The 22,326-nt window shown below is 49.8% G+C and overlaps 12 protein-coding genes across 12 annotated transcripts; 4 read left to right on the top strand and 8 right to left on the bottom strand.

The window, feature by feature from the left end:
* Positions 1 to 30: 30 nt before the first annotated feature.
* On the bottom strand, positions 31 to 605 carry EV420DRAFT_1510919 (uncharacterized protein). Its single transcript, XM_060471540.1, has 5 exons — positions 562 to 605; positions 481 to 504; positions 336 to 428; positions 203 to 282; positions 31 to 135 (listed from the first exon to the last, which is right to left on the bottom strand). The coding sequence occupies exons 1-5, from the start codon at positions 566 to 568 to the stop codon at positions 118 to 120; spliced, it is 222 nt and encodes a 73-aa protein (XP_060337125.1). The 5' UTR covers positions 569 to 605; the 3' UTR covers positions 31 to 117.
* Positions 606 to 1,701: 1,096 nt separating this feature from the next.
* Positions 1,702 to 2,102, bottom strand: EV420DRAFT_1510917 (uncharacterized protein). Its single transcript, XM_060471539.1, has 3 exons — positions 2,081 to 2,102; positions 1,926 to 2,018; positions 1,702 to 1,871 (listed from the first exon to the last, which is right to left on the bottom strand). Exons 2-3 carry the CDS (start codon positions 1,999 to 2,001, stop codon positions 1,768 to 1,770), a joined length of 180 nt encoding a protein of 59 aa, XP_060337124.1. The 5' UTR covers positions 2,002 to 2,018; positions 2,081 to 2,102; the 3' UTR covers positions 1,702 to 1,767.
* A 1,726-nt stretch (positions 2,103 to 3,828) lies between these two features.
* EV420DRAFT_1510904 (guanine nucleotide binding protein beta subunit 2) lies at positions 3,829 to 5,891 on the top strand. The gene is made up of 6 exons (XM_060471538.1): positions 3,829 to 4,101; positions 4,178 to 4,351; positions 4,407 to 4,890; positions 4,949 to 5,080; positions 5,135 to 5,447; positions 5,497 to 5,891. The coding sequence occupies exons 2-6, from the start codon at positions 4,240 to 4,242 to the stop codon at positions 5,506 to 5,508; spliced, it is 1,053 nt and encodes a 350-aa protein (XP_060337123.1). The 5' UTR covers positions 3,829 to 4,101; positions 4,178 to 4,239; the 3' UTR covers positions 5,509 to 5,891.
* A 170-nt stretch (positions 5,892 to 6,061) lies between these two features.
* Positions 6,062 to 8,962, top strand: EV420DRAFT_1617576 (uncharacterized protein; the record flags this gene model as incomplete). Its single annotated transcript, XM_060475255.1, has 9 exons — positions 6,062 to 6,109; positions 6,164 to 6,309; positions 6,370 to 6,485; positions 6,624 to 6,851; positions 7,125 to 7,309; positions 7,366 to 8,181; positions 8,237 to 8,394; positions 8,513 to 8,630; positions 8,693 to 8,962. The coding sequence occupies 9 exons, from the start codon at positions 6,062 to 6,064 to the stop codon at positions 8,960 to 8,962; spliced, it is 2,085 nt and encodes a 694-aa protein (XP_060337122.1).
* Positions 8,963 to 9,059: 97 nt separating this feature from the next.
* On the bottom strand, positions 9,060 to 11,112 carry EV420DRAFT_820664 (uncharacterized protein). The gene is made up of 4 exons (XM_060483601.1): positions 10,121 to 11,112; positions 9,706 to 10,068; positions 9,280 to 9,651; positions 9,060 to 9,211 (listed from the first exon to the last, which is right to left on the bottom strand). The coding sequence occupies exons 1-4, from the start codon at positions 10,721 to 10,723 to the stop codon at positions 9,158 to 9,160; spliced, it is 1,392 nt and encodes a 463-aa protein (XP_060337121.1). The 5' UTR covers positions 10,724 to 11,112; the 3' UTR covers positions 9,060 to 9,157.
* A 52-nt stretch (positions 11,113 to 11,164) lies between these two features.
* On the bottom strand, positions 11,165 to 12,423 carry EV420DRAFT_820513 (uncharacterized protein). Its single transcript, XM_060483600.1, has one exon. The coding sequence runs from the start codon at positions 12,250 to 12,252 to the stop codon at positions 11,551 to 11,553; it is 702 nt and encodes a 233-aa protein (XP_060337120.1). The 5' UTR covers positions 12,253 to 12,423; the 3' UTR covers positions 11,165 to 11,550.
* Positions 12,424 to 12,812: 389 nt separating this feature from the next.
* On the bottom strand, positions 12,813 to 14,028 carry EV420DRAFT_820422 (uncharacterized protein). The gene has a single exon (XM_060483599.1). It carries the CDS (start codon positions 13,856 to 13,858, stop codon positions 12,998 to 13,000), a length of 861 nt encoding a protein of 286 aa, XP_060337119.1. The 5' UTR covers positions 13,859 to 14,028; the 3' UTR covers positions 12,813 to 12,997.
* A 447-nt stretch (positions 14,029 to 14,475) lies between these two features.
* EV420DRAFT_1636873 (putative integral membrane protein conserved region-domain-containing protein) lies at positions 14,476 to 16,084 on the bottom strand (the record flags this gene model as incomplete). Its single annotated transcript, XM_060476644.1, has 2 exons — positions 14,476 to 14,634; positions 14,687 to 16,084. The coding sequence occupies 2 exons, from the start codon at positions 16,082 to 16,084 to the stop codon at positions 14,476 to 14,478; spliced, it is 1,557 nt and encodes a 518-aa protein (XP_060337118.1).
* Positions 16,085 to 16,252: 168 nt separating this feature from the next.
* EV420DRAFT_820382 (uncharacterized protein) lies at positions 16,253 to 17,481 on the bottom strand. The gene is made up of 4 exons (XM_060483598.1): positions 17,264 to 17,481; positions 17,007 to 17,210; positions 16,847 to 16,954; positions 16,253 to 16,795 (listed from the first exon to the last, which is right to left on the bottom strand). Exons 1-4 carry the CDS (start codon positions 17,351 to 17,353, stop codon positions 16,424 to 16,426), a joined length of 774 nt encoding a protein of 257 aa, XP_060337117.1. The 5' UTR covers positions 17,354 to 17,481; the 3' UTR covers positions 16,253 to 16,423.
* Positions 17,482 to 17,594: 113 nt separating this feature from the next.
* Positions 17,595 to 18,216, top strand: EV420DRAFT_1710461 (uncharacterized protein; the record flags this gene model as incomplete). The annotated part of the gene is made up of 3 exons (XM_060479612.1): positions 17,595 to 17,830; positions 17,885 to 18,018; positions 18,070 to 18,216. The coding sequence occupies exons 1-3, from the start codon at positions 17,812 to 17,814 to the stop codon at positions 18,214 to 18,216; spliced, it is 300 nt and encodes a 99-aa protein (XP_060337116.1). The 5' UTR covers positions 17,595 to 17,811.
* Positions 18,217 to 18,339: 123 nt separating this feature from the next.
* Positions 18,340 to 20,141, top strand: EV420DRAFT_1636870 (uncharacterized protein; the record flags this gene model as incomplete). Its single annotated transcript, XM_060476643.1, has 3 exons — positions 18,340 to 19,195; positions 19,251 to 19,571; positions 19,612 to 20,141. The coding sequence occupies 3 exons, from the start codon at positions 18,340 to 18,342 to the stop codon at positions 20,139 to 20,141; spliced, it is 1,707 nt and encodes a 568-aa protein (XP_060337115.1).
* A 730-nt stretch (positions 20,142 to 20,871) lies between these two features.
* EV420DRAFT_1261576 (terpenoid synthase) lies at positions 20,872 to 22,309 on the bottom strand (the record flags this gene model as incomplete). Its single annotated transcript, XM_060467079.1, has 3 exons — positions 20,872 to 21,033; positions 21,087 to 21,239; positions 21,293 to 22,309. The coding sequence occupies 3 exons, from the start codon at positions 22,307 to 22,309 to the stop codon at positions 20,872 to 20,874; spliced, it is 1,332 nt and encodes a 443-aa protein (XP_060337114.1).
* Positions 22,310 to 22,326: the final 17 nt, after the last annotated feature.

Genomic DNA, 22,326 nt, shown 5'->3' with positions numbered 1-22,326 from the left:
AGTGCAGTCACCACGGAAAATCATTGAATCGCCGAGGATAAACACAGGTATTATTGTAACGAAGCCCGTACATAGATTATTTATACAGTCAAAAAGTTCCTATTAGACGCAGGCTGATTAAGCTACACCGAGGCCCTAGAAAGAAGGATAGCAATATTCATCGGTCAAAGTTAAATCGTGGGAAGAGGGGTGATAACCTCACATGAAGCGCTTGCTTAGCTGCCATTTCCTTAGCAGCAGATTTGGAAGGAGCCACGCCTATCCCTTTGATTTCACCAGATACTAATTGCACCGTCATGAGCTCGGTGTGGCTTAAAGAAAGAGAGAGCCCCTGCCTTTGCAAACAACAGTCCACTCGGCCCTGTCGGAGGGCCCGACGACCGACTCTTGATAACTTAGAACACTGGTATCGCCCCGAGCCTGGAAGTCTAAGGAATCATGGTGAGCATCGAGGCGGGCATTTCAGTCAAGACGGCTTGCAATTGTTAAGCTGGGTGACGAATTCTACCCACACCCCAGCAGGTGAGCCGTTGAACAAAATAGCATACTCTGACCACTTACTAGGCATAATATCACTCTGATAGAGAAATGAAAGAATAGTAGCTCTGTGTTTCGAGCCCTATACCTGACCCTTTATACGATAAGACTCAGGCTGTCTCCCAAAGTGGCGAAAAAGTGACCTCTATCGTAAACAGATAGCATCAGCCGCCGAAGGACAGAAATGTGCTTATCTCCTTCTCCCACATCCCAGTAGTAAGGAACCGCCGATTTATCTCAAACACGGATATGTATCAACTCCTCTAGATTGGTGCCGGGGACAAAGGAGTGCGTTACCAGAGACCCTTGACTGAGAAATGAGAAATCAAACTGACGGCCAGGTTCACAGCCGTGGTTCGTAACTGGTCCATTGGAGCTGGTTGTAACATTTATTACGGATCATCGGTCACAGACACGCCAGTTGAATTGGATTGACAGGTAGACCCTATGCCAACAGTACCGCTGAAAAATCCGCAAAGATGGCGCGGAGGACATAGATACAGCGGGCCTGCGTTATACGAAGACAAATGGAGCGCCCCACGTTGTAAGCGAAGAAACTGCCTGCTTCTCTTCTCTGGGCCAGATTTAACCAAGGGATCGGACTTTGACCGTCGGCTAGATGTAGACACAGTTCAGTTTATATTTTTTATTTTGTTTATGGACCGCTATACCGTATTTCAAACCGTTAGCCTGGTTTTTAGCGGTTCGAGCTGGACATGATCCTTGATAGCAACACTAGGGCATCAAATGCGAACTCGGAGGTGCCTAGTCATTAAGCAGCCAATCAGCAATAGCACGAGAGCACAATAGGACGCACCAAACCAGTTCTTATAACCTACCTGGAACGAACGAACGAACGGTTTGTCGGCCGGGATACGGCCTGGCTGTGATGTTACCAATAAATGATCCTTTGTGAGCTTTCGGGCTCTCTTGCTTTCAAGCCAGTGTTGAGCTGTGCTCCGAACAGCGCCCTGGTAGCACTTAGAGTCATCAAAATTTTCACACATGCCTTACATACAAAACGTGCAAATCCTTGCTTTTGGGATTGAGTCTTCTTCGCCATCATAGCTAATGTCAACGAGGATCGGTCAGGCTCGCTATCGGGAACGAAACCACGGAGTAGATGCACCTCTGATCTGGTGCTTCATTGAGTCGATGGAAGAGGCTCAGGTAAACAAATAAATTTCGGGATATCTGCACTAACCACAGTCTGATGAAAGTTAACCATCTCTATTGATGGCCTTCAATCAATGCGTCTAACGCCTGGCTCGCGGCAATGTCCCTGGCGACATGCTTCTGAGCTCCTGTACCAATCCCACGGACTTGTCCATCTACTGAAACGAAAGTGAAAAGAATCCGATCTGAAAAATGGAGATGCCTAGACGTACTTTTGCATATACATGTCCAAGTTGGTCCATAGAGAGGGCCTGATGTTGACTCGATCCAGCTCAATGATGCTAACATTCCCTTGCTCTGTAGATCTACATGGACGGCGTTTGTTAGCCCGCGGAGGTGCCAGCCGGAACCACGGGAAAGCGCATACAGTTGTTGAGCCCAACGGTACCTTAGGTAAATAAATCAGAGACGAAGGCGTCAAGGTAAAGAAATGAGGACATACCGCGGTTACTCGGCATATGTAATAACGTGCGCAACGATGCGTTACTGAGGTAGGGAAAGTCTCTTAGACATGGAAGAATCCTGTGACTCTACCATAGCGAGATCAAGTGTAAGGAAACCGATTGGTCAGGCATTGTCCGTTCTCTGCTGCTTGTGATCATTCTCCTGCGTGGTTGGACCAAAAACATACCATAGAACCACCGAGCCAAGGAAGAATGTAGATCCGAGCACTTCTGAAGTATAAGAGAAATTTGAATGGGAACGAAGAGGTGAAAGAACAAGCCAAATATATCGATTTCATCAGCATTGAACACACGAGGTGCAGCAGCGGTCGAAGCTCGTCGCGGCTGTTCAGTGGGAACTACGCGGGAGTCGAGTCTTGCAGCAACTTGAGAGAAGACGAAACTTGGTCTCTGTCTTTGGTCAGTCACGCCATGAGGCGACTTGGACGGAACGCGCGAAGCATCTGCAGTGTCACAGGCCAAGAAGAAGGAAGACGGTACAAAGTGAAGCCTGTTAGAAGAGAATAAGCATCCAAAATAGGTTTCACTTGGGGTCAGATAACAATGTGAAGCACAGGCGTAAGCGAGGTAATCCAAGTAAGCCGGTTGCCTCGCCAGACTCGAGCAACAACTGCGAACCTGGATCGTCGCACATCACGTGAATATCACGACCGCAGTTCAGTACTAGTAAGCTTACTCTGTAAGCCAGCACTGAACATGTAGGTCAGTTTGCGGTCGAGTTGATCTGTTAATAACAAAGAAACAGAGAAAATACTTATCATGATCTGTGTAATCCATACTCAGACTGCAGGAAAGTTCTACGCTCTCGGGAGAGTTGAAATCGGGCTCCTCCGGCTTGATGGATCCACCAGGGCAATGATAATAGATCCACACGACAATTCCGGGACGAAAGCAGTGATTTCCATAGCCAGTGTACGATATGGATCCTGGCTTGATCCCCGTCAGTTGCTTCTATACGTGCCTTGGTCACTAACCGGCATACTCCGCAAAGAACCAAAGTAGCTGTGCAGTGGAGCTTCGTATAATGTGAGCTTCCGACATATATAGTTTGGAGATCAAGAATACAAAAGTATACGGTTCTGACACAAAGAAGTACGCTCGAGGTGCATCGGTACCTTGCCAGGGGTTGCAGATATCGGGTCACAGATCGTATGCAGATCAAAAAGCCTGTAAAAAGTACGAAATTTACAGGAAGGGGACCAAGTTCTGTTGATAAGGATAGCATGCATGATCCGTCATGATGGTGAAGCGAAATCAATCAATCCTCATGATTCACCACGCCCAACGCTGTGCATTTGGACCAAGCTACAAGTAGTATTGAGACTTCAGTTAACTTTAGAACACCAATAGTAACTTGCGAAGCAAACTTTGCTGTCGGAAGCCACCATATTTCTAGCGCTGCATCGAATGTTGCTGCCCATCGAAGAATGCCGACGTTTTTTTTGGGATAAGCCGCAGGCCACATGTTCCTTGAGGGTCCAGATCACCACGACGCAGTCAAGGATAAATATGTGAAGGGAAAACTGCGTCCTCTCGAACCAGTCGGTTGAATAAATTGTAGCTGTCAGGCGGTTAAAATATATTGATATCCAACAATTTAGGGGAATATGTGCGGCGCTGACGATTGACGTTCGATTAGAAGGGGAGGACAGGAACGGAATAAATTGAAACTCCGCCTGACGGAGCCTGTAATTTCCTGGTGCTCACTCAGATCATTCCATCAACTGTGTCTCCCGTAAGGACGCTGCCCTCAACCCTTACTTCATCTTTATCTTTCTGGTCGCTGTACTCGGCAGTGCTGTCGTTGCGGGTACCGCCTCTCGCTGTCTGCGTCGACGTACAACCCCTTGACCGACTACACCCCTCTTTCTCACATATTCTCGGCCCCTCGCCCATCTTTTTAGGCGATTTTCTCGTATCAAGCGTGAGTGACGGTCCAGCGGTCTCTCTTATCTACCATCTTAGTCTGCAAGCATTGAAGACCCTGCTTTTTTATCCAGCGCCGACTTAACTCATTCGTGCCAAGTCTGACTTTACTTCTGACGTTTCCAAATATCGAACCATGTCTCAAAATCAGGGTGACATCCAGGAGAGGATTGCTGCTGCTCGTAGGGAGGCGGAGAGCTTGAAGGAAAAGATTCGTGCAAAGAAGGAGTCGTCAGCAGATACCAGCTGTGAGTTGCTACCCCTTTTCTTCGGCCGCTATCAGTGACCCTAATTCAATTTCAGTGCGTGCTATGGCCGCAGAAGTTGATGCACTTCCCCGAATCGTGATGCGTCCGCGTCGCGCACTGAGAGGTCACCTTGCTAAGATATACGCCATGCATTGGGCAACGGACCGGAGACATCTCGTATCTGCCTCGCAAGATGGAAAACTGATTGTCTGGGACGCTTACACGACGAACAAAGTGCATGCCATTCCGTTACGATCAAGCTGGGTGATGACCTGCGCATATGCCCCATCTGGAAACTACGTCGCTTGTGGCGGTCTTGACAACATTTGCTCCATTTACAATCTCAACAGTAAAGAAGGCGGCGCCAGCGTCAAGGGCGCTCGCGAGCTCAGCGCTCACTCAGGATATCTCAGCTGCTGCAGATTTATCAACGACCGACAGATTGTTACCAGCTCTGGTGACATGACTTGCATGTTGTGGGACATCGAGGCGGGTGTCAGGGTGGTTGAGTTTAGTGATCACACGGGCGATGTCATGAGGTCTGTGTTGTCGTTTCTGCGAGTTTTAAGAATTGCTAAGAGGTTGCTTTATCATAAGCTTGTCATTGGGCCCGAATCAGAACGTATTCGTTTCCGGCGCCTGTGACGCCACAGCCAAGCTGTGGGATATTCGGAGTGGCCGTGCGACCCAGACGTTTACCGGTCACGAATCAGATATCAATGCAGTCCAGTCCGTATCGTTTTAACACAGGCGCTTTTGTTCTTACCAATCCCTTGCTTATAGATTCTTCCCTAACGGTGATGCGTTTGCCACCGGCTCCGATGACGCCTCTTGCCGTTTGTTTGACATTCGTGCTGACCGGGAACTGAACACTTTTACACATGATAACATTCTATGCGGTATCACCTCTGTCGCTTTCTCAATCTCTGGACGTATTCTATTTGGAGGTTATGATGATTGGACATGCAACGTCTGGGACACCCTGAAGGGTGAACGTGTTGGCGTGCTAACAGGGCACGAGAACCGGGTCAGCTGTTTAGGTGTCAGCACTGATGGCATGGCACTTTGCACTGGTAGTTGGGACAGTACGCTCAGGGTGAGTAGTTTGTGATATTGATTTCTGCTTTGTTTGATACTGGTTCCAGGTCTGGGCATAACGTACTGTACATAGTTTCCCTCTCCCGGATACCCCCTGCCGCTTGTGGCCTTGTGTCTCTACACGAAAAGTTTCATTGCGCCTCTGATGTGTTTTTCATGGCACGGTATCTGATCCTTTATATGTTCATCCTATACCCTTAACCGCGCTCCATCGTAACTGTCGGAATGGACGCCTCGAGTCATTCGTTAGATGCTTTGCTGCCCGCAATTTTCACAGCCACGGTCTGGCCTTTCTCACTTGTGGTTTACATATATCTCCCTGCTATCCAGTTTGCCTCTGTTTCATTTTCCCTCTCTCTCTGCCTCTCCTACTTTTAGGTCTTATATATTGTGAATTCATAAATTTCTCTTCTCGTACATGGAATTTGGAATAAATACACATGCTTGTGTTCAAACCACTGACAGTGAGGATCACGTTTGACAATTGCTTCCGTCCAAATGCCGGTTCATACTAATTTGGTTCACGTCCACTGAGTGGTCTTCACTTTACTCCCAATTATCTCGCCACTGGCTCGCTGCTAGGTATTGTTTTTGGAATTCACTGCGGACACCATGTCGGAAGACGATAGAGCTGCTAAGGCAGCGAGAGCTAAAGCCATGGTATGTATCTGGCACCTTGACTACATTGAACCCGCCGCAACTTAACTCTCATAGCTCAAGAAACGACAGCAAAAGAAAGTGCATGGTGCATCCATTACACCAGAAGTTGCCTCTCCTTCTCCACCATCTTCACGACCATTTTCTCCTGCTATTCCAGAACCTGCACCAGTTGAGGATGAGAAACGAGACGTGGCTGACCTGTAGGTGATTTCACCTTCATTGCAATGAATGTCTGTCAATTTGGATTTATCGACTGCCAGTTTCACGACAAAGGAATCAAATGACACGTCATGGATATCTTCCTTGCCTCCTGCTGCGCCTCCACCAGCTTCAAGCCCATCCAATCTCATTTCCTCTCCGCCGCTCAAGCCTAGTGGTCAGCCTACAAGCTTCTGCAAGCTCGAATACAGATGGGAGTGCTCTTAAGGCGCGCATAGATGTGCTTGAATCAGAGAATGCGTCGTTGAGTGGTAGGATGCAAGAACTGCAGGCGTCCGAGGATAGTGCGTGGTAGCCTGGTGTCAGAAACGTGTCTTTACTCATGGTCTTACAGAACTTCGGGAAACTGAAGCCATATTGGGTGAAGAGCGAGAGCGTTCGCAGCAGCTGTCCCAAGACCTGCAGCAACTACAGGCTGAACGGGAGGCATTCATGCGGAATGAGCAACAGACCATATCCTTACTGGTCTCCGAGAAGGCATCTCTGGCTTCGGAGCTGCAACGATTAGAGGGTCTCGAGTCTGGTATGGATTCCCTCAGTGGATCGTGATTGCTTACTGACATCGCTTAGAGGCGCAGTCAACAAAAAGTCAGCTTGAGGAAGAACGGAATCAATCCTCAATTCTCCGAGGTCGTCTTGAGAAACTCGAATTGGATCTCCATGAATCATCTCATCACAACGAGCAGCTGCGGGCCAAGGACAAGGACCTAACCTGAGAAAAATCGGGAACAGGTACGTTGCTAATGATATTACAGTTCCTTCGTTAATTGAAGCCGGCTCGTCATGCAGGAACGAGAGCTGCAGCTATCCCATGCTGCTTCTAGTAATCTCCAGAAGGAGGTTGATGACTACAAGCGCCGATTGCGTGAACTGGAAGAGCAAATACAAAGCGATGACCGTGCCGAAAAGTTGGAGATTACTCTGAAGAACACGCAAGACCGCAGTGATGAACTCGAATTCCAGCTCTCGAAGCTCAAACAGGTACCTGGTGCCTTACTTCATTATATTTAGCCTTGGGAACTAACGAAATGCGTTAGGCACATGCCACACTAAAGGACGATCGCGACCGGACTGATGCTGAATTGAAACAACATCGTGATGACGCAGAGGTGTGGAAGTCAAAGTACTCCACCCTAGAAGCCGAACACGAAGCCATTCAAAAGCTCCTGGCATCTAACGAAACGGAAAAGACTGCCCTGAACCACGAGACTGTCGCGCTACGCTCCGAAATAGATTCTACCCAAAGGGACATTGCGCTTCTTCAGGAGAAACTTACTCAGGCGGCCGTGGAGCTCGCATCTAGCAACCGTCAATTACAGGCTGCCCAGAATGAGCTGAAAAATGCCAAACGTCGTGCAGAGGAAGCCGAACGAATACAGACTGATCTTCAATCAGAAGGCACGAATCTTATGCAGTCACTCGCTGAAATGCGGCCTAAGATAGTGGAGCTTACGGGGGCAAAGCTCGAGTTGAGTGATAAAGTGGATAGCCTAGAGGCCACTTTACGAAGTCGTGACGCTACTATCGCGCAACTCGAAGCTACTCTGGACGAGGGTCAAGACCAAAAAGAGCAAGCCGAGCTGAAATGGAGCGAAGTTCTAGCCCGTCATGAAAAGGAGCGTCTCTCAGAGCAAGAAGCGGCTAACAAGATACAAAAAACCTTTACGGAGTTGCAGGATGAGCTAGAGAGCGCATTTGCCAGTATACGGGCGCTCGAAGCGGAACGTTCCGGTTATCACCACGATACCACGCGCCAGCTGCAGGAGATCGAACATTTGAACCAGTCAACTGTCGCGCAAGCGCAAGAACTGGCGGCATTACGGCAAGAGATTGCGGAGCGCAATAATGTCCGGGTTCGTAAACCAATTCAGTTTTGTGGTGGCTTCATCTCAATTGATTGCTTTATAGGAAGACGAAGAGGAGTTTATATCGCAGGCCCAGAGTGAAATCGAGGACCTCCGACAGGCAATTGAGACTAAAGACGAGGAGATTGAGCGTCTCCTCGCTGCCGCGAATTCCTCATCAGGACCCGAGGGCCCTCGCTCGCTTGACGACGAGATAGTTGGGTGCGATTAAGCAGCAGCATTCTCTCGAGCTCTCCGCGTCGCAATCAAAGATCCGGTCACTAGAGACGTCGCTTTTCGAGGCTGATGCCCGCGCTCACGCATTACAGAAACAGATCAGTGCTTTAGAGGATCAGCTGGGCCTCCGTCCGCGGTCGTTCTCTCCGATTCCGTCGAGACCATCGAGTCGCGGGTCGGCTATCGACCCTGCACCGAGCGTCTTTCAGCTCGCACCGAGGGTACTACACTTCCGCCATCCCTCTCTCGGGCCGCGGTGACTCGTACAGCCGTTCTGGACCAGGGCTTATCCCCCGAGACTAGACATAAACGCAAAGTCAGTTTGAGCATGCTCAAAGCACGAATCGAGAGTGAGAGCGCAGCCGGGCTATTTCACCCCGCTTCTCGTAATCTGTCACCAGTCCCATCGGAATCTAGCCATGGACGAGACTCTCAGCCCTCATCACCTCCACCCAATCATCCACATCACCATCCCACACCCAGACCTCAGTTCCTTGATGATTCGCACGTTTTCTGGTGTCACTCGTGCCGTGGGGATCTGGTAATACTCTGAGTCTGAATTATGCAGCAAAGCCACTTGTACGAATACGGAGTGATTTAGCGAAGTGTTGCAACAGCCCTAGGGTTTATAGTACAATTGAGGGAGATGGAAACGAGAGATAAAAACGATAAGATGGAATGAAAGATGATGTGTCATGAGATACCGTCCGTGTACTGGAGGAAGGTGCATAGAAGAGATCATTAGCAGTCAAAAGATACCATCACGCTTCGTCTTGATTTCGCGGAGTTTTTGTAGCAAGTCCTATGAAGAGAACAAAGTGTTTCAGCGCAGTTCGAGCAAACAACGATGAAAAAAGATGATCGCTGTACCTCTGCTTCTTCAGGGTTGATAGTACCCCTCTTCCTTTCGTGTTCTAAACCGTTCTCGATACTATCCAAAACATCCCTGATGAGATCACGGTAGTCCACCCCGAAAAAGTTTGTCAGTTTCGCGGCTCTGCGACGACGGAGCTGGAAATCTGTTACTTCTGGTTTGGGGGAAGCGATGGTAGCGGATATGCTGTACTCTGATGCGAGTGAGGTCATCGAAGTACGAGTAGGGAGGGAGCGTCGTCGCTCCGATTTGATGGAGGCGATCGACGTGCGACGGTCCCTGGTGAGAGTAAACTCCTTCAAGGGGGGAGAAGGCGACTCGCTGCCGTTAAGGTATTCATGTAACTCTGCAAGAGATTCTCTATCATCCTAAACATAGAATGAGGAGAAGATCACGAGGCAGATGGGTAACAAAGGACGTACCCTGTCAATGATATCGACCAACGAGTTGAGAGAGTGTTGGTAATGGGTATAGACGAGTGAACCGCTTCTGCCACGAAGTCTGATGCGACTTGAGGGACCTTCGTTGACATCGAACTGGTCGCTGCCTTTGGAGAGAAGATGCGTAAGAGATTCGGAGGAGCCGGGCCGATCCTCCTTCCTAGTCTTATTCTTGTAGGGGGATTGGTTCATATTCTTCGGGGATGAGGGTGGAGAGGCCATTGGACTAGAGCCTGGGATGGCTGGACGTGGCTTTGGTGGGGCACCTAGGCCTACAAGGGATCCAGAGGGGGAAGCACCGTGTCGGGTATGATACAGCGTTTGGGGCGGTGCAACGCCGAACATCTAAGGAGATGTAAGTTTGGACGGTCAACAACGTGAGGAAGCATGGGCGGACCTTTTCCATTTTCTGTGCTCGACGTACGTTGATCGCCTTCTCCTTGTCGTTGAGGTCCTCTTTGACCCGGTCATGATCGTCGGACCAGTTGGGGGGGAAGGCTGCAACGGAGCTGCTCCTACGTCTTCTGAGCCAAGCCTTGCGAGTGACTTCGTCTGTAGAATCCATTTGAACGTCGAGAGGAGGTGGTAAGGAAAGGAAAGGGTCCTCTAAACCAAGAACGAGGTCTGTAGGAATGCGAGAGCCTAAAAAGCGATGGAGCTTCGCAAGCTTCTCCCTGTTACGTCTTCTGAGGTCTTCAGCCTGCTCCTCCGGTGATAAGTGCTCGAATTGAAACAGGGAGCGAGTTGAAGGTGATGGAGACCGGTCCTTGCTCGGAGTGGTATGTGAGATGATGGCCGAAATATCATCATCAGGCAACTCTTCCTCAGATAGGTCGATGAAAGATTTGGTGTCGTCTCCATTAGGCCGGTCGCTACGAGCATCAGTTGATGGTTCTCCTTCCTGAGATCCAACTTGGATGATATACTCTTGCCTCGAATAGCAGCTGGATCTGTAGTCGCTTCCGGCATCATGGAGGAAGGAAAACTCGTCCGGTGTCATAGGCGTTGAATGGCGCCGACCTGAAGGCCGTGAGGTACTGGGTTACCTTCAGGAGGCGGCCAGACGGGAAGAGGTACAGGTACAGGTACAGGCGGGTTTGAAACAGAGGCGGACCCACGAAGGTGACGACCCAAAGGCAAGTCGAGGAAACTGACCCATGAATCCTGCTGCGGCATAACACCGGCTCCAGGCGTCTGTCCAAACACCTGGGCCAGTTTCCGTGACTTGCGAATGAGGTCCGCCCGTTCTTCCGCTTTGAGATAGTTGGTTGTCGGTGGGAGGTCATTACTATTATTATCACTGGCGTTGTGTCGAGTGAAATCTGGTTTGGGAGTAGTGGGGATAGGGGGTTTGGGCGAGCGAGCGCGTGATCCGTCCTCGGCGCTAATACTAATAGGCAGCGAGCATTCGTCAGGTCGTCGAGGTCATCACTTTCAACTTGGGTGTCGGTAAAAGGTCGATAAAGGAGCTTCGATCATTCCCTGTGCGGCCGCCTCCTTCTATCAGTGCACCTGTAAAGGTTCGAATGCGACATCTCGGAGGATCCCTCGTACGCCTGTGCTCGATATGCTGATTCGTGTGTCCTCAGTGGTGGAGGCTGGATAGAGGGATGGTTCAGTCTCTGTCGAGCTCGACGATGATGATGACGACGACGACAGCGACGACCCCGTTCGGGCGTGAGAAAGAAAGGGTCGCGGCTTGACAACATCAGGGTCCAATTCCAGTCGCGGTGCTTTGTCTTGCCGTCGAATATCTAACACTGGAAGCTCTGCTGTTGTCATCGCGTCGGAATCTTTGTCTCTTCTCAGTTATTTACCTCAAAATCATCAAATTTTAGAACCCACCTGCTCTGCCCTTCTTACTACTCCGTCCTCGTCCCCGTCTCGCAAGGTAACCGTAGGCACACTGAAAGACCTTCTCTGCGAACCTGCATGTCCCTCGTCGTCTTTAAGTCTCTCGCCATCAACCTGAAACCGGAAAACAGATTCCAGAAATTTACTTGGACTGAACACCTCCGATGAGACCTCAGGCGATGATCTCGACTGATGATGATGCTCTACCCGTTGCTGGGAATTTTCATCCACCATCAATACCCTGCTATCACCTCTTGATGCATTACCGGCACCCTTCCCTCTGCTCGGCCCCCTTCCAACTGCGTGGTCCCGCTTTCCCTCCATGCTAGTATCGGTATTGAGAAGAAGAGGCCCGTATTCGAACTCTTCTCGTATCTTTGGCAACAAATCAACCCCGGCGCGAGAAGTGTTTTCCTCCAGGAGGCCGTGCAAACTCGCCTTAGATGGCCAGGCGCCACCGCGAATCGAGATCTCCTGTCCTTGATCTTGGGGAGGTCTGCTCGTCAAAGTCTTGCGGACCCGCGGAGGCGGCGGCGACAAGGGGATTATTCTCCCCTCTTCGCTGGGAGCAGGTGGAACGGTAAACTCCATAATAGGTGCAGGTCTTCGCCATGATATCGCTTCGAGCTCGGATATCGGGGTTTGGGTATTTAAAGCCCTCGGTATCGATGGCATATAACGTCCTGAAGGGGGAGGGAAGGTCAACGAACGACCCCAAACAGAGATCCTGGCTTACTTATCCTTTCCGAGTCCGTTCAAGCTGTATAATGCAACAGCAATCAAGTTTTTCTTTTCCTCCTCGTGCTTTACAGCAGGCTATTTAGTGTGAGATAAACAAATAATATCACAAAGGCTAATAAAGTCGTCAAGACGACGATTCCCACTACCTGGTCGAGGCTATGTTTCATTTCGACAGGACGACCGATTGCACTCTCTGGCTGTCATGATCAAGGTTAAAATAAAACACCATCACTAATTTCTCAACCGGCACCCCGGCGTATAGAATACGAAGGAGAATGCCGTTCGTACGAGTACGAGGATCCCCGCTAGCGCTGGTGATCGACTGCCGTGATATATGTACAGCCGATAATAACTACTTAGTAGGCGGAAACTTCCCAACTACATCACGGAAAGAAGCACAAGCGAAACAGGGAATGATAGAAAAATGCACCGGATTGGACGCTCTAGCTTATACTTGGAAGAGCCGAAAAAGTTGGAATGGAAAACAGTGCATAGAAGCACCCTTGCGAAAATAAAATTCCATATGCATCACACCGTAGAAACTCAATCGTGCGCATGAAATACCATGTTACAGCAAAAATAACGACCGACCGACCAACTATGCGTAATATACAAATGTGTGCTGGAATAATTATTGAACAGTAGCGATATAGACGTGTATAGTGTCAAAAAGCCTCTCTCATGAAGAAGCGATCTCGATTTGCGATAATGATATTGTTTCAGTGACGTTTGGATCCGGGTTGGGAGGAGGAGGAGGAGGAGGAGGAGGAGTCGGGTCAGATATCGAAGGCCGTCCAGTCCGTTTCTCCTCCTTGTCTACAATAGACTTGAGGCTATCTGACGCGGACTGGGCTGAAGGATCCGATGCAACTCTAGTATGCTGTACCGGTGGCCGTGTAACCGAAGGTCGAGGAGGCAGAGCAGGAGGAGGAGGCCGAGGAATAGGCACATTATTCAGAGGAGGCGCAGGCTCAAGAGACTCGACACTCTTATTTCCCTCCGGCAGAGACATCGCAACCGAGCTGTCCGTAGAACCAGACAGAACCGGGCTCTTCCACAGACGGAGGACCGGGTTCTTCTTGCTCTCAGGCGGCGGGGATACTGGTGGAGCTACATATCCCATCGACATCACATTTCCCCTGTGGCTAGCGTGTATCCCCGGGATGGACATCGTTTTAGCTTGGGGCTGGACGTGTATTGGGTTTTCGGGAGCGTCGTCAGGAGGTAGGACATTGTCGGATATATCGGGTTCATGGTCTCTTCGGGAGGAAGACTGGGCGGGGCTTAGCATTGAAGATGAAACCGTCCGCGTACGAGACAAGGTATCTGGTGCAGAGGACGGCCTGGGCTCTTCCCCGCCCCTCAGTCGCTCCGCTACAGCCGCTCGGACCTCCGCATAGCTCGTTCGAGCTTTATGCGACAGGCTGCTAGTACTCGCGGGTCTTTCCTGAGAGTCGATTGGTCCATGATCTGGCATTTCGTCACCGCTCCCCGTGGTACCCTTACGCAGATTACTCCAATTGACACCCCACTTCCTCATAGTCTCCTTTGCTGAGTTGCTGAGGGCCTGTTTATCTCCCGCTTTGGACTTTAAGTGTAGACAGGAATGAAGAAGTGGCAGCTGGGGGATGCAGGAGGTACTCGAGCAGGTTCTGGAGACGGAGATGGTGGTACGTCCTTATGCGACCGTGAAGAGGATCGAGAGACAGAAGGGAGGTCCATTTCCTTGATTATCCGAGGTAGACGAATGCTCGCGAGGGCGAGCGACGGCCATCATTTACTAAGAGATGACTCTGTGGGTTACTGCCGGAAGTCATCATCGGAACCATCTCCAATGCGATTGACCTCCGGTTCACCAGGTGCCGAATGCGATCTGGCCAATGTAATCTTTCCAACATCCACCGAACGACCACGAGCCTCATCATCTTTTGCAGTTGAGTTTTCACGATCATCGGACAGCAGCTTCTCATCATTTCGGGAAGTCGAGAACCATGTTCGCCGTCGGTTTAGAGGAGAAGATTCTTCAGAAAAACTTGGCTCTGTTGATGAAAGTGTCATAAGTGGGGGCTCGGTCGACGACGTTGTCCGTTCCTGTAAAGACAGTTGCCTTCTGAAGCAACGGCACTTGTTCCGTTTCTGTGGGTGCCTCAACTGCTGTCAATTTCCTGTGCCTGTGTCTTTCGAGGATTGATCGGGGACACGCTGAGGGCCGACACGCCTAGCGGCATCTGGCCAAATACCCCCTCGATGCTGATGTGATAGACTTTCAAAGAACGCTATGTCATCCATGTTGGGAAGTACTACACTTTCTTGTATCTGTGCAATCATGAATCACTGTCCACGGTCGATAGATGGATATGAAACTCACGACTTCCTTAAGTCTCGATTCAATTGTGCTGAGAACCATAGTCCATGTTATCTGACGGTCGCTGACGATAGGCTCGACCTCCAAAACCATCCGAGGCATCTGCGTGAAGGCATACCATATGCGATTGCTTGGTGGACGTTTCACTTTAAATAGTAGATTTCCCTCTATCTCCTTCAAGACGACCGCCAGAACGAGCTTGACATTATAGGACTTGAATGTGCCCAAATTGATGTTCGCGGTGGCTTCAACAGTAAGGCGTACTTCGCCCTTGTATAGCAGATGAATCTCCAAAGACGCGTCTCCTTCTTTGGTCAGTTCTTTGAGCATGGGTTTACTGAAGGTAGGCGCCGCGTTTCCTACGGACACCTGTGTGACGACGATATCAGCAAGAAAGGTGGGCCTTTTGATCTTTGACAGCTTCTTCATGAGACGCCCAATGATAAACGCCTCGAGAAGGTGTGTCTTGTAAAAGCTGTAGAAGATGCGACCAACAAGGGCGTTGAGCCAACGCATGGGAATCACATCGGGCTGTTCATCGAGAGTTGTGACAAGAAGATTCATGTCGGAGGGAAGAAATATTGCTTGGAGTGGAGAAAGATGGTGTGTCTGTGCAGGATGATCCGACGCGTGAATTAGTGACAGATACCAGTCCTCCATCTCAACATTGGATCGAACGAAGATGAACCAAGGGGTATTTGAATCAATTGCTTCCTCCTTTGCAGCGAGAGTTTTCAGCTTTTCAGCCTCTGTCGCTGTCTCCACCGCTTTTGTGCTGGTCTCTGCATCCTCCGATCCCTTTCCTACATCATCTTCGTCCAGCTTCATGGCTTTTGTCACGCTCGGCATGCCATTGTCTGCGTTGGAGCCCTTGGGCTGGAGGCAAATAGCATTCCGTTTCGTAAACAATTCGCCATCCAAAAGGCCTTCTGGATAGATGATGACGTCGTGTGCTCCCAATTGAATCACCGCCTCGCATTCCGTCATGCCCTCATCCTCGTAGAGATAGAGGATCTTCCCCTTCAAGACAACATACCACATGTCTTTGGGTCGCGAGCGTTTCGGGTCCTTGGATCTAGCATCCAAGAATGACCGGACAAGCGTGACATATCCACCGTCGAAGGCAGACTCTTCAAACGTCCTCCGCATCGTCAACCATCCCTTCCGAGTCTTGGGCAGGTCATTGATGTCGCCTATTGTCAGAGCTGCCAATTCAGGAGCGGTGTCTGCGTCTTCCTCCTGTAATCTCCCCTCCAAGACGCTCTTGCGCTTCTTGGAAACATCCAGGTCACCTACAGGAACCGAGGTGTAGATGGTGAAGAGAATAAGAGATGCAAGGAGCAATGGAATGAATGTTAATCCTCCAAGAACATAAGCATATAGGATAGCCTTGAAGGTCATTTCCAGTGGGTGATGGATATGAAAGGGTGACTGCAGCCAGAGGGACGCGCGTCACTGCGATCCGGGAGATTTGCCTTTTGCGAAACAGCAGCAGATAGATGATGGTGATAGTACAGGAAGCAGACGAAGCGAGGACGTGCCCACTTGGATTGTGATGTAAGTGCCGTTCACCCACGTGTCAGACGTGTCTCCTAAAGGGGCTTCTGATTGGTTGCCACACATAGCCGGTACCGGCAAAAAGTTCTGACTAGAAATCCTAGTTTGAAAGTACTCAATACATCTTCGAAAGGTATCTACTAATACACAGGATCCCTCAGATAACACGGATGCATTCTGGAGTCATGAGCGGTGATGTCCGCATGAATGGTGCAAAGCTCGCTGAGGAATATTGCAGCACGTCCGGCATCGCGACGCCCTCCGTCTGACATTCGACGACGGACGCGAAAACATCCCTCGTCTGGCCTGTTCATCCAAGTCAGGGAGGATCGCTTGCCAATGCCCATCTCGCCATACCCAATCTTTTACTGACTTTACAGGAGGCGACCGTGCGCGCATTGGAGGGAAGACACTGTTGACTGTGGTGTGCGTAGGGACCGTAAGGCGTTGATTGTAGGCACTGTCTTGTATCGGAACGCGGCACGAAACTTCGTGAGGTTGTGAAGGACATAGAGTTAGGACAATTTTCGGAACTTGAAAGTTGGGTGGCGAAGGCTGGTACATGTCAAACGCGGAACCAAAAGAGATACTAGCGGTTTGACTCACCGAACAGGACCGTCGCCGCTGACTCCGGGACGTGGAGGCATCATTAGAAGAGTCACGATAGATGTCTGGCGTTAGGTTCATGGGACACGGGGGATCCAAATCAGAAGCCTTGAAAAACTGCCGTCAGTGAAGGAGCCAAGAATATGCGAGTCGCTCGCACTGAAGGATCAACGTCGTCATCATCGTCATCGTGTGTCTCCAAATTAAGGAAGAGCTTTTCCATTCGCTCAACATCGTCGCTGAGCATGGTCCGAAGGTTGCTGCATGCAGGATGTATGGACTCCCCGTAGAGCGCTGCCACGCGTCGCCACACGTCTGGTACTTGCAAAGACAGGTCCTGCAGTAGAACTTCGAGGTTTATGACCTAGAAGAACGTTATTATTTGAATTCCTTCAAGGCGTGCAAGCAACAACCCACCAGTCGTTGATCTTCATCATCATCGCCCCCTGTTAACCGAGAAGAAAGTTCTAATACTTGTTTTGCGCCAACAGAGAGCTGTGCTAGCATTTTGGGCCCTCGAAACGAAGGGAGAATAGTCTGAGTGGGAGGTTTGGGAAGAAAGCCGTGCTTCTTCGGTAAGGGACTGTAAAAGTACAGAAACACGGGCACCCGTGATCATTTCCCGGCTATAGATCGTATCCGGGCCGAGCCGAAGGCTATTTCAGCTTACCCCGCAATCCCCCAGAATCATGTGCACACCGACATTTCACCAAGGGAGATAGAACGGGATTGTTCTTTACTTGGAAGTAACAGCTCTAGTCCAGGTCACTTCTTAAGAAGAAAAACCAGAAAAAGGTAGCGTTGGCTCATCATGACCATTGGAATTCAGGTCCATCAGAAAGCTTTACGTTTCCTGCCAAGTACAGCATTGATGCATCCCTGGCAATTGAAGACGATGATGAGCATAGCAATCCTTCTCGTCTTTCCTTTTCTCTCTTCTTCGCTACTCGAAGGGAATTGCAGCTATGATGAGTGCTTCAGGAGGTACGCAGTCGGCGTGATACTCTGCCCGTTCCAGTTTCTGACTCTAAAGCACAGATGATCACATGAAATCGCCCCGCTACGAAGATCCATCAGCAAAGCTCTGGTATTCCTATCTCACAGAAGCAGAAAAGCACGATCGCGCACTAGCGCACAACTGGAAGGGCGACATGGACTCAATTCTGATATTTGTAGGCCGACGCCATCGCTTTATCGAATCACCTTTAATAATCAAATTGCAGGCTGGTCTGTTTTCTGCTAGCGTGACTGCATTCATTATAGAAAGCTACAAGTCACTGTTACCCAATACAGATGACAAGGTCATATTCCTGCTTGCCCACATTTCCGATCAGCTAGGTGTCCGTGTCCAACGGGTCGCACCCAGCTAACGTACCAGACCTTCTCGATGCGAAATTCACACCAACGGCATCCGCACTAGTCTGTAATACTCTATAGTTTCTCAGCCTTGGCTTCAGTCTCATCTGTGCCTTGTCGGCCACGCTAGTTCAGCAATGGACCAGGAATTACATCCAGGCGACGGAGAACCGATCTACACCGCAAAGGCGTGCGAGAATATCCGCATTTCTATACCAAGGACTCAACAGGTTCAAGATAGCTGCTCTAGTCGAAATAATACCATTGTTACTCCATATTTCTCTCTTACTCTTCTTGGCCGGATTATTCGCGTATCTGCTATCCGTGAACTAATGCTTTGGCGTATCTCATTCTTGCCGACCACCATCCTCTGTGGGACACTATATGCTCTCATCACTTTTCTTCCCGTATTCCATTATGACTGTCCTTACCGCACACCTCTCTCCCTCTTATCCTGGAGAATTCTTTGCAGTCTCCGACTGCTTCGACGTCGAGACTCCCTCGGCGTTTTACAACCTATTGTCTGTGGAATGTCGGAAGCCCAGGAGACCGCCGCTGTAGAAATATCACCACAGCGCGATGCACGAGATTTCGATGCAATGTGCTGGGCTATTGAGCTACTACGCGTCGACAACGAGTTGGAACCTTTCATCGAGGTTATACCCAACGTCGTCGCCTGTAGCGATTTGAGCGCCAAGCTGCTGCTGTACAGGTTGCTTAATCACGACGCGGTGACGATACGCCTGGGATATCGTATTCAACGCCTTCTCGTGACATGCACCCAGAGCGAGCTCGCACCAGCAACAGTGCAGAAGCGGGCTATAACATGCCTTAGTGCAATATGGTCCTTAACAATGATGTCCCTCCCAGCGTCACCTGTTACAACAACTTCTGCGACATATCGTTCACGGGAAACACTCCACTTTGACGAACAAACGCTGAAATACATAAACCTTGTACAAAGCAGCATACCAAGTGTATCAGATTATTCCGGTCAGTAGAAGCGAACAACAGGACATACCCCGGAATACTCATGATTTACTCCCAGTGTCCGCTCTCACCGTCGTATCCAGGAATCTACTCGATATGTATGTCGATCAAATTCTCAAGCTAGAAACAGAGATTGGGGGGTTTGTCATGACTGGAAAGTGGTGCCATCGTCAACTTCAAGTTGACTTGACCCACCGTCATTCCGACCTCGTGCTCAAGAGATTGCATCAGCAGCTTGATGAGCTGGAAGAGCATCTTTTCTGCTCCCATCAAAAATTCGTTCTGCCCTGCACGACGATGGAGGCTGTTCATTGGCACTTGGAGGAGCTCATCAATACCGGCGGCCTCCACGTCCGACATCAGGATCACAGAGAGCCTTGTAGAACTGAGTTTCAAGTATATTAACCGATTTCGACCAGCTCTCAATCAAGCAGGATTTTCCCTGACGACTGAATTCATCGCATATCTACTAAAGAGTCCGTCCCTTCCTTACGAGGCATCGAACACCCTCCGCCGGCTCTTCCTGGCCATCGATTATGATATCCCTCTTTCGCTGGAGTCTCAGAGTCTCTTTGTTGAACAGCTTGATGAGGCTCTCGAGCCTCACCCATTGCTCACAGGATCACGATTACCAGAAAGTATAATTAACATTCTGCAAGGAATGGTTCCAGCCGTCACCGAAGCGTCCTGTAAACTGAAGGCTATGAGGACTCTCCACCTTTACAGAAACCGTTTCCCATCGAATGATGCCGCGTCAAAGGCGTTGATACATCTCCAAGGAGACCTTCCGAGTCCACATCTGCCATCTCCCCCGTTGGATCTATTTGGGTCACACATGTATACAAACACCAAGCTGGACAAACCGGTCACTTTGACCAGAATACTGGGTGAGAGTAGGGATGCCGCAGGTTTGGATGTTGTCCTGCAAGGACCATCAATAACACGGTAAGATGTCATCACGAGTTGCTAACTATGACTTGGGTTGACATGAAATGTACAGCCTACCGCTTCTCAGAGTAAAGCATTGGCCAGATGCACAGTAGGAATACCGGAGAAGCTCGATTTGTGGCTTTCTCTACTACATTAGCGGTGCCGATAATATTCCTGCCCCTCCGCTCACCTTCATTCACCAACAATTGACCCTTAACTACACACACTGATCCTACGATCTCTCTATACTCATTTTCGACGGGAAGAAGATAATGATTGCCCGCTGTGTTCACATCACAATCTCGTTCCACCACGACGTGACTTTCTCTCCATATACTACCCTTCATTGCAAACCTCTCGCAGCTACTTTCATCTTGGTATCTGTTTTTAGTGAGCTGCAACTCATTCCTTGAGGCACACTCGGCGTTCATTGATTCCTCGGCCATGCGTCTTCATGGCGGCGTGGTGGTGCCCCAGAACTGGTACCCTCGATCCAATCTCGGGGCTTCGGTCCTCTACCAATGCAGCGCTTTCGCCGCCTCCCGCTATTCCTAATTCCGTATAAGAATTCTCTCCAAGTGCCTCCTCGCAGTTCAGACCGGCGCGTGTACATCATGTTTGATACGTTGCTTCTTGTTCTATTGTACCCTCAGCGAGCACCCCAGACGATATTCGTAGGATTTGTCTCTCGACTGCGGTAACTATACATCATCCTAACACGTTTAAGAGTTCGTGCATGAAAAAGCTAATCACGGCGTCTGTTCCGCTATGCGTTGTGTAAATAAGTCTAGTGCCAGCCTCGTATCGCTATCCGGTAGATATCGAAGAAGATTGCTGGCCCTGTTAACGTAGTCACGGACGAGTTCCCATGTCCTCTCGATGCCACAAGACCTGCGCACCAGGTCATTTGCCTGATAATATCATAAGTTGGAGGTATCACAATTCGGACCACGTTTTAGCTTACCACTGCAGCGTCTTCTGGTTCACTAAACCCGCGTTCTATTAGAGGTCCCAAAGCAGGATGCTCCTCCCATGCAAATAAGATGGGACTTGTTGCAGTTCTGGGTCGCGTACTGGTTGACATGCAAGACTCATGTTCTCTGGTATCATCAACCAACTGTACAAGACAGATATAGTTAGCAATGAATGATTGGTAGATAGATATCCTACCTGAAGTGCAATACCAATATTCCGCCCGAACGCGTACGCGACCTCTTTCCAAATCTCGTTCCTACATCCACCTAGTATCACGGCAGAGCGTGCACCATTCGCCAATAAACTCCCAGTCTTCAGGTATGTAGTTTTGAAGTAGGTATGCCAAGCATCTTGGGGGGTGAGAGGGGAAGATGCATACTCGGTCTTGAGTTCTATCACCCGGCCCTCTACTAAGTTTGAGATAACACTCGCGACAAGTTCAACCACCTCACTGTCGCCTAGTCGGGAGAGAGCGGCACTGGCACGTCCGAGCAGGAAATCGCCACCAAGAATGGCAAGTTTGTTGCCGAATACGGGCTGTGAACTCTGTGGTGAGGGCGACGAGGTGGCCGTCACGGATACTTCGTCGTGAAGCATCGAGGCAACCTGAATCATCTCGACTATTTGGGCGACGCGTATTTGTGTTGGTAGGAGATACGGGCGAGTGGAAGGAAGGTTCGACGAAAGGGATTGAGGAGAAGGTGGAAACGGCGTTGGTGTTTGTAAAGGAAATATAGAGTCGAACGATTCAGCATGATCAGGCATGCTGGGATTCCAGTAGTGCAGGACGTCGCTACGCGTCAACGGCTGCTCGAACTCTTCAGTCCTTCCCGACGCAGCCTCCCTTGCTGCATTCCACTCCATCGCCTCCCAGTCCTCTCCCAGTCCATTTGTCGCGCGTGCAAAGAGTAGAATAACGAGTGAACGTACAAGTTTTGTCGGGTCGAGAAAGTAGCATTGTGCCAGGTCTTTAAGACCTGGATGAGCTGAGCCAAGGAGAGTTAAGAGGTTTCCACGTAGCTGGGAAAGCTCAGAAGCGAGAATAACATATGGATCTGGTCTTCTGGAGAGTATTATCGGTGGAGGATGTATCTGGGATCGTTCTACTGGGGTATGCTCGATTTTTTGGGCCAAGGCGCTGTGTCTCCGGCAAAAAGTTGTAAAATTGGGGAATGAGTGCAAAAACTTTCTACGGACTGGCCATCGTCGCATGCTCTACTCGTATCTTT

The sequence above is a fragment of the Desarmillaria tabescens genome (genome assembly GCF_030435595.1).
Source record: "Desarmillaria tabescens strain CCBAS 213 chromosome Unknown EV420scaffold_4, whole genome shotgun sequence".
Classification (NCBI taxonomy): domain Eukaryota; kingdom Fungi; phylum Basidiomycota; class Agaricomycetes; order Agaricales; family Physalacriaceae; genus Desarmillaria; species Desarmillaria tabescens.
This window is presented reverse-complemented; position numbering and strand designations above follow the sequence as displayed.

Coding starts and splice junctions, on each gene's coding strand:
- EV420DRAFT_1510919 (XM_060471540.1), bottom strand. Junction 429..480: donor CGTCACCCAGCTTAACAATT/GCAAGCCGTCTT, acceptor ATGATTCCTTAG/ACTTCCAGGCTCGGGGCGAT. Junction 283..335: donor GTGGACTGTTGTTTGCAAAG/GCAGGGGCTCTC, acceptor CGGTGCAATTAG/TATCTGGTGAAATCAAAGGG.
- EV420DRAFT_1510917 (XM_060471539.1), bottom strand. CDS start 2,001: ATGTTAGCATCATTGAGCTGGATCGAGTCAACATCAGGCCCTCTCTAT. Junction 1,872..1,925: donor TTGGACATGTATATGCAAAA/GTACGTCTAGGC, acceptor CTTTCGTTTCAG/TAGATGGACAAGTCCGTGGG.
- EV420DRAFT_1510904 (XM_060471538.1), top strand. CDS start 4,240: ATGTCTCAAAATCAGGGTGACATCCAGGAGAGGATTGCTGCTGCTCGT. Junction 4,891..4,948: donor CACACGGGCGATGTCATGAG/GTCTGTGTTGTC, acceptor CTTTATCATAAG/CTTGTCATTGGGCCCGAATC. Junction 5,081..5,134: donor TCAGATATCAATGCAGTCCA/GTCCGTATCGTT, acceptor CCTTGCTTATAG/ATTCTTCCCTAACGGTGATG.
- EV420DRAFT_820664 (XM_060483601.1), bottom strand. CDS start 10,723: ATGACACCGGACGAGTTTTCCTTCCTCCATGATGCCGGAAGCGACTAC. Junction 10,069..10,120: donor GAGCACAGAAAATGGAAAAG/GTCCGCCCATGC, acceptor ACATCTCCTTAG/ATGTTCGGCGTTGCACCGCC. Junction 9,652..9,705: donor TGGTCGATATCATTGACAGG/GTACGTCCTTTG, acceptor TTCTATGTTTAG/GATGATAGAGAATCTCTTGC.
- EV420DRAFT_820513 (XM_060483600.1), bottom strand. CDS start 12,252: ATGCCATCGATACCGAGGGCTTTAAATACCCAAACCCCGATATCCGAG.
- EV420DRAFT_820422 (XM_060483599.1), bottom strand. CDS start 13,858: ATGAGGAAGTGGGGTGTCAATTGGAGTAATCTGCGTAAGGGTACCACG.
- EV420DRAFT_820382 (XM_060483598.1), bottom strand. CDS start 17,353: ATGCTAGCACAGCTCTCTGTTGGCGCAAAACAAGTATTAGAACTTTCT. Junction 17,211..17,263: donor ATGATGAAGATCAACGACTG/GTGGGTTGTTGC, acceptor ACGTTCTTCTAG/GTCATAAACCTCGAAGTTCT. Junction 16,796..16,846: donor AGCGGCGACGGTCCTGTTCG/GTGAGTCAAACC, acceptor GACATGTACCAG/CCTTCGCCACCCAACTTTCA.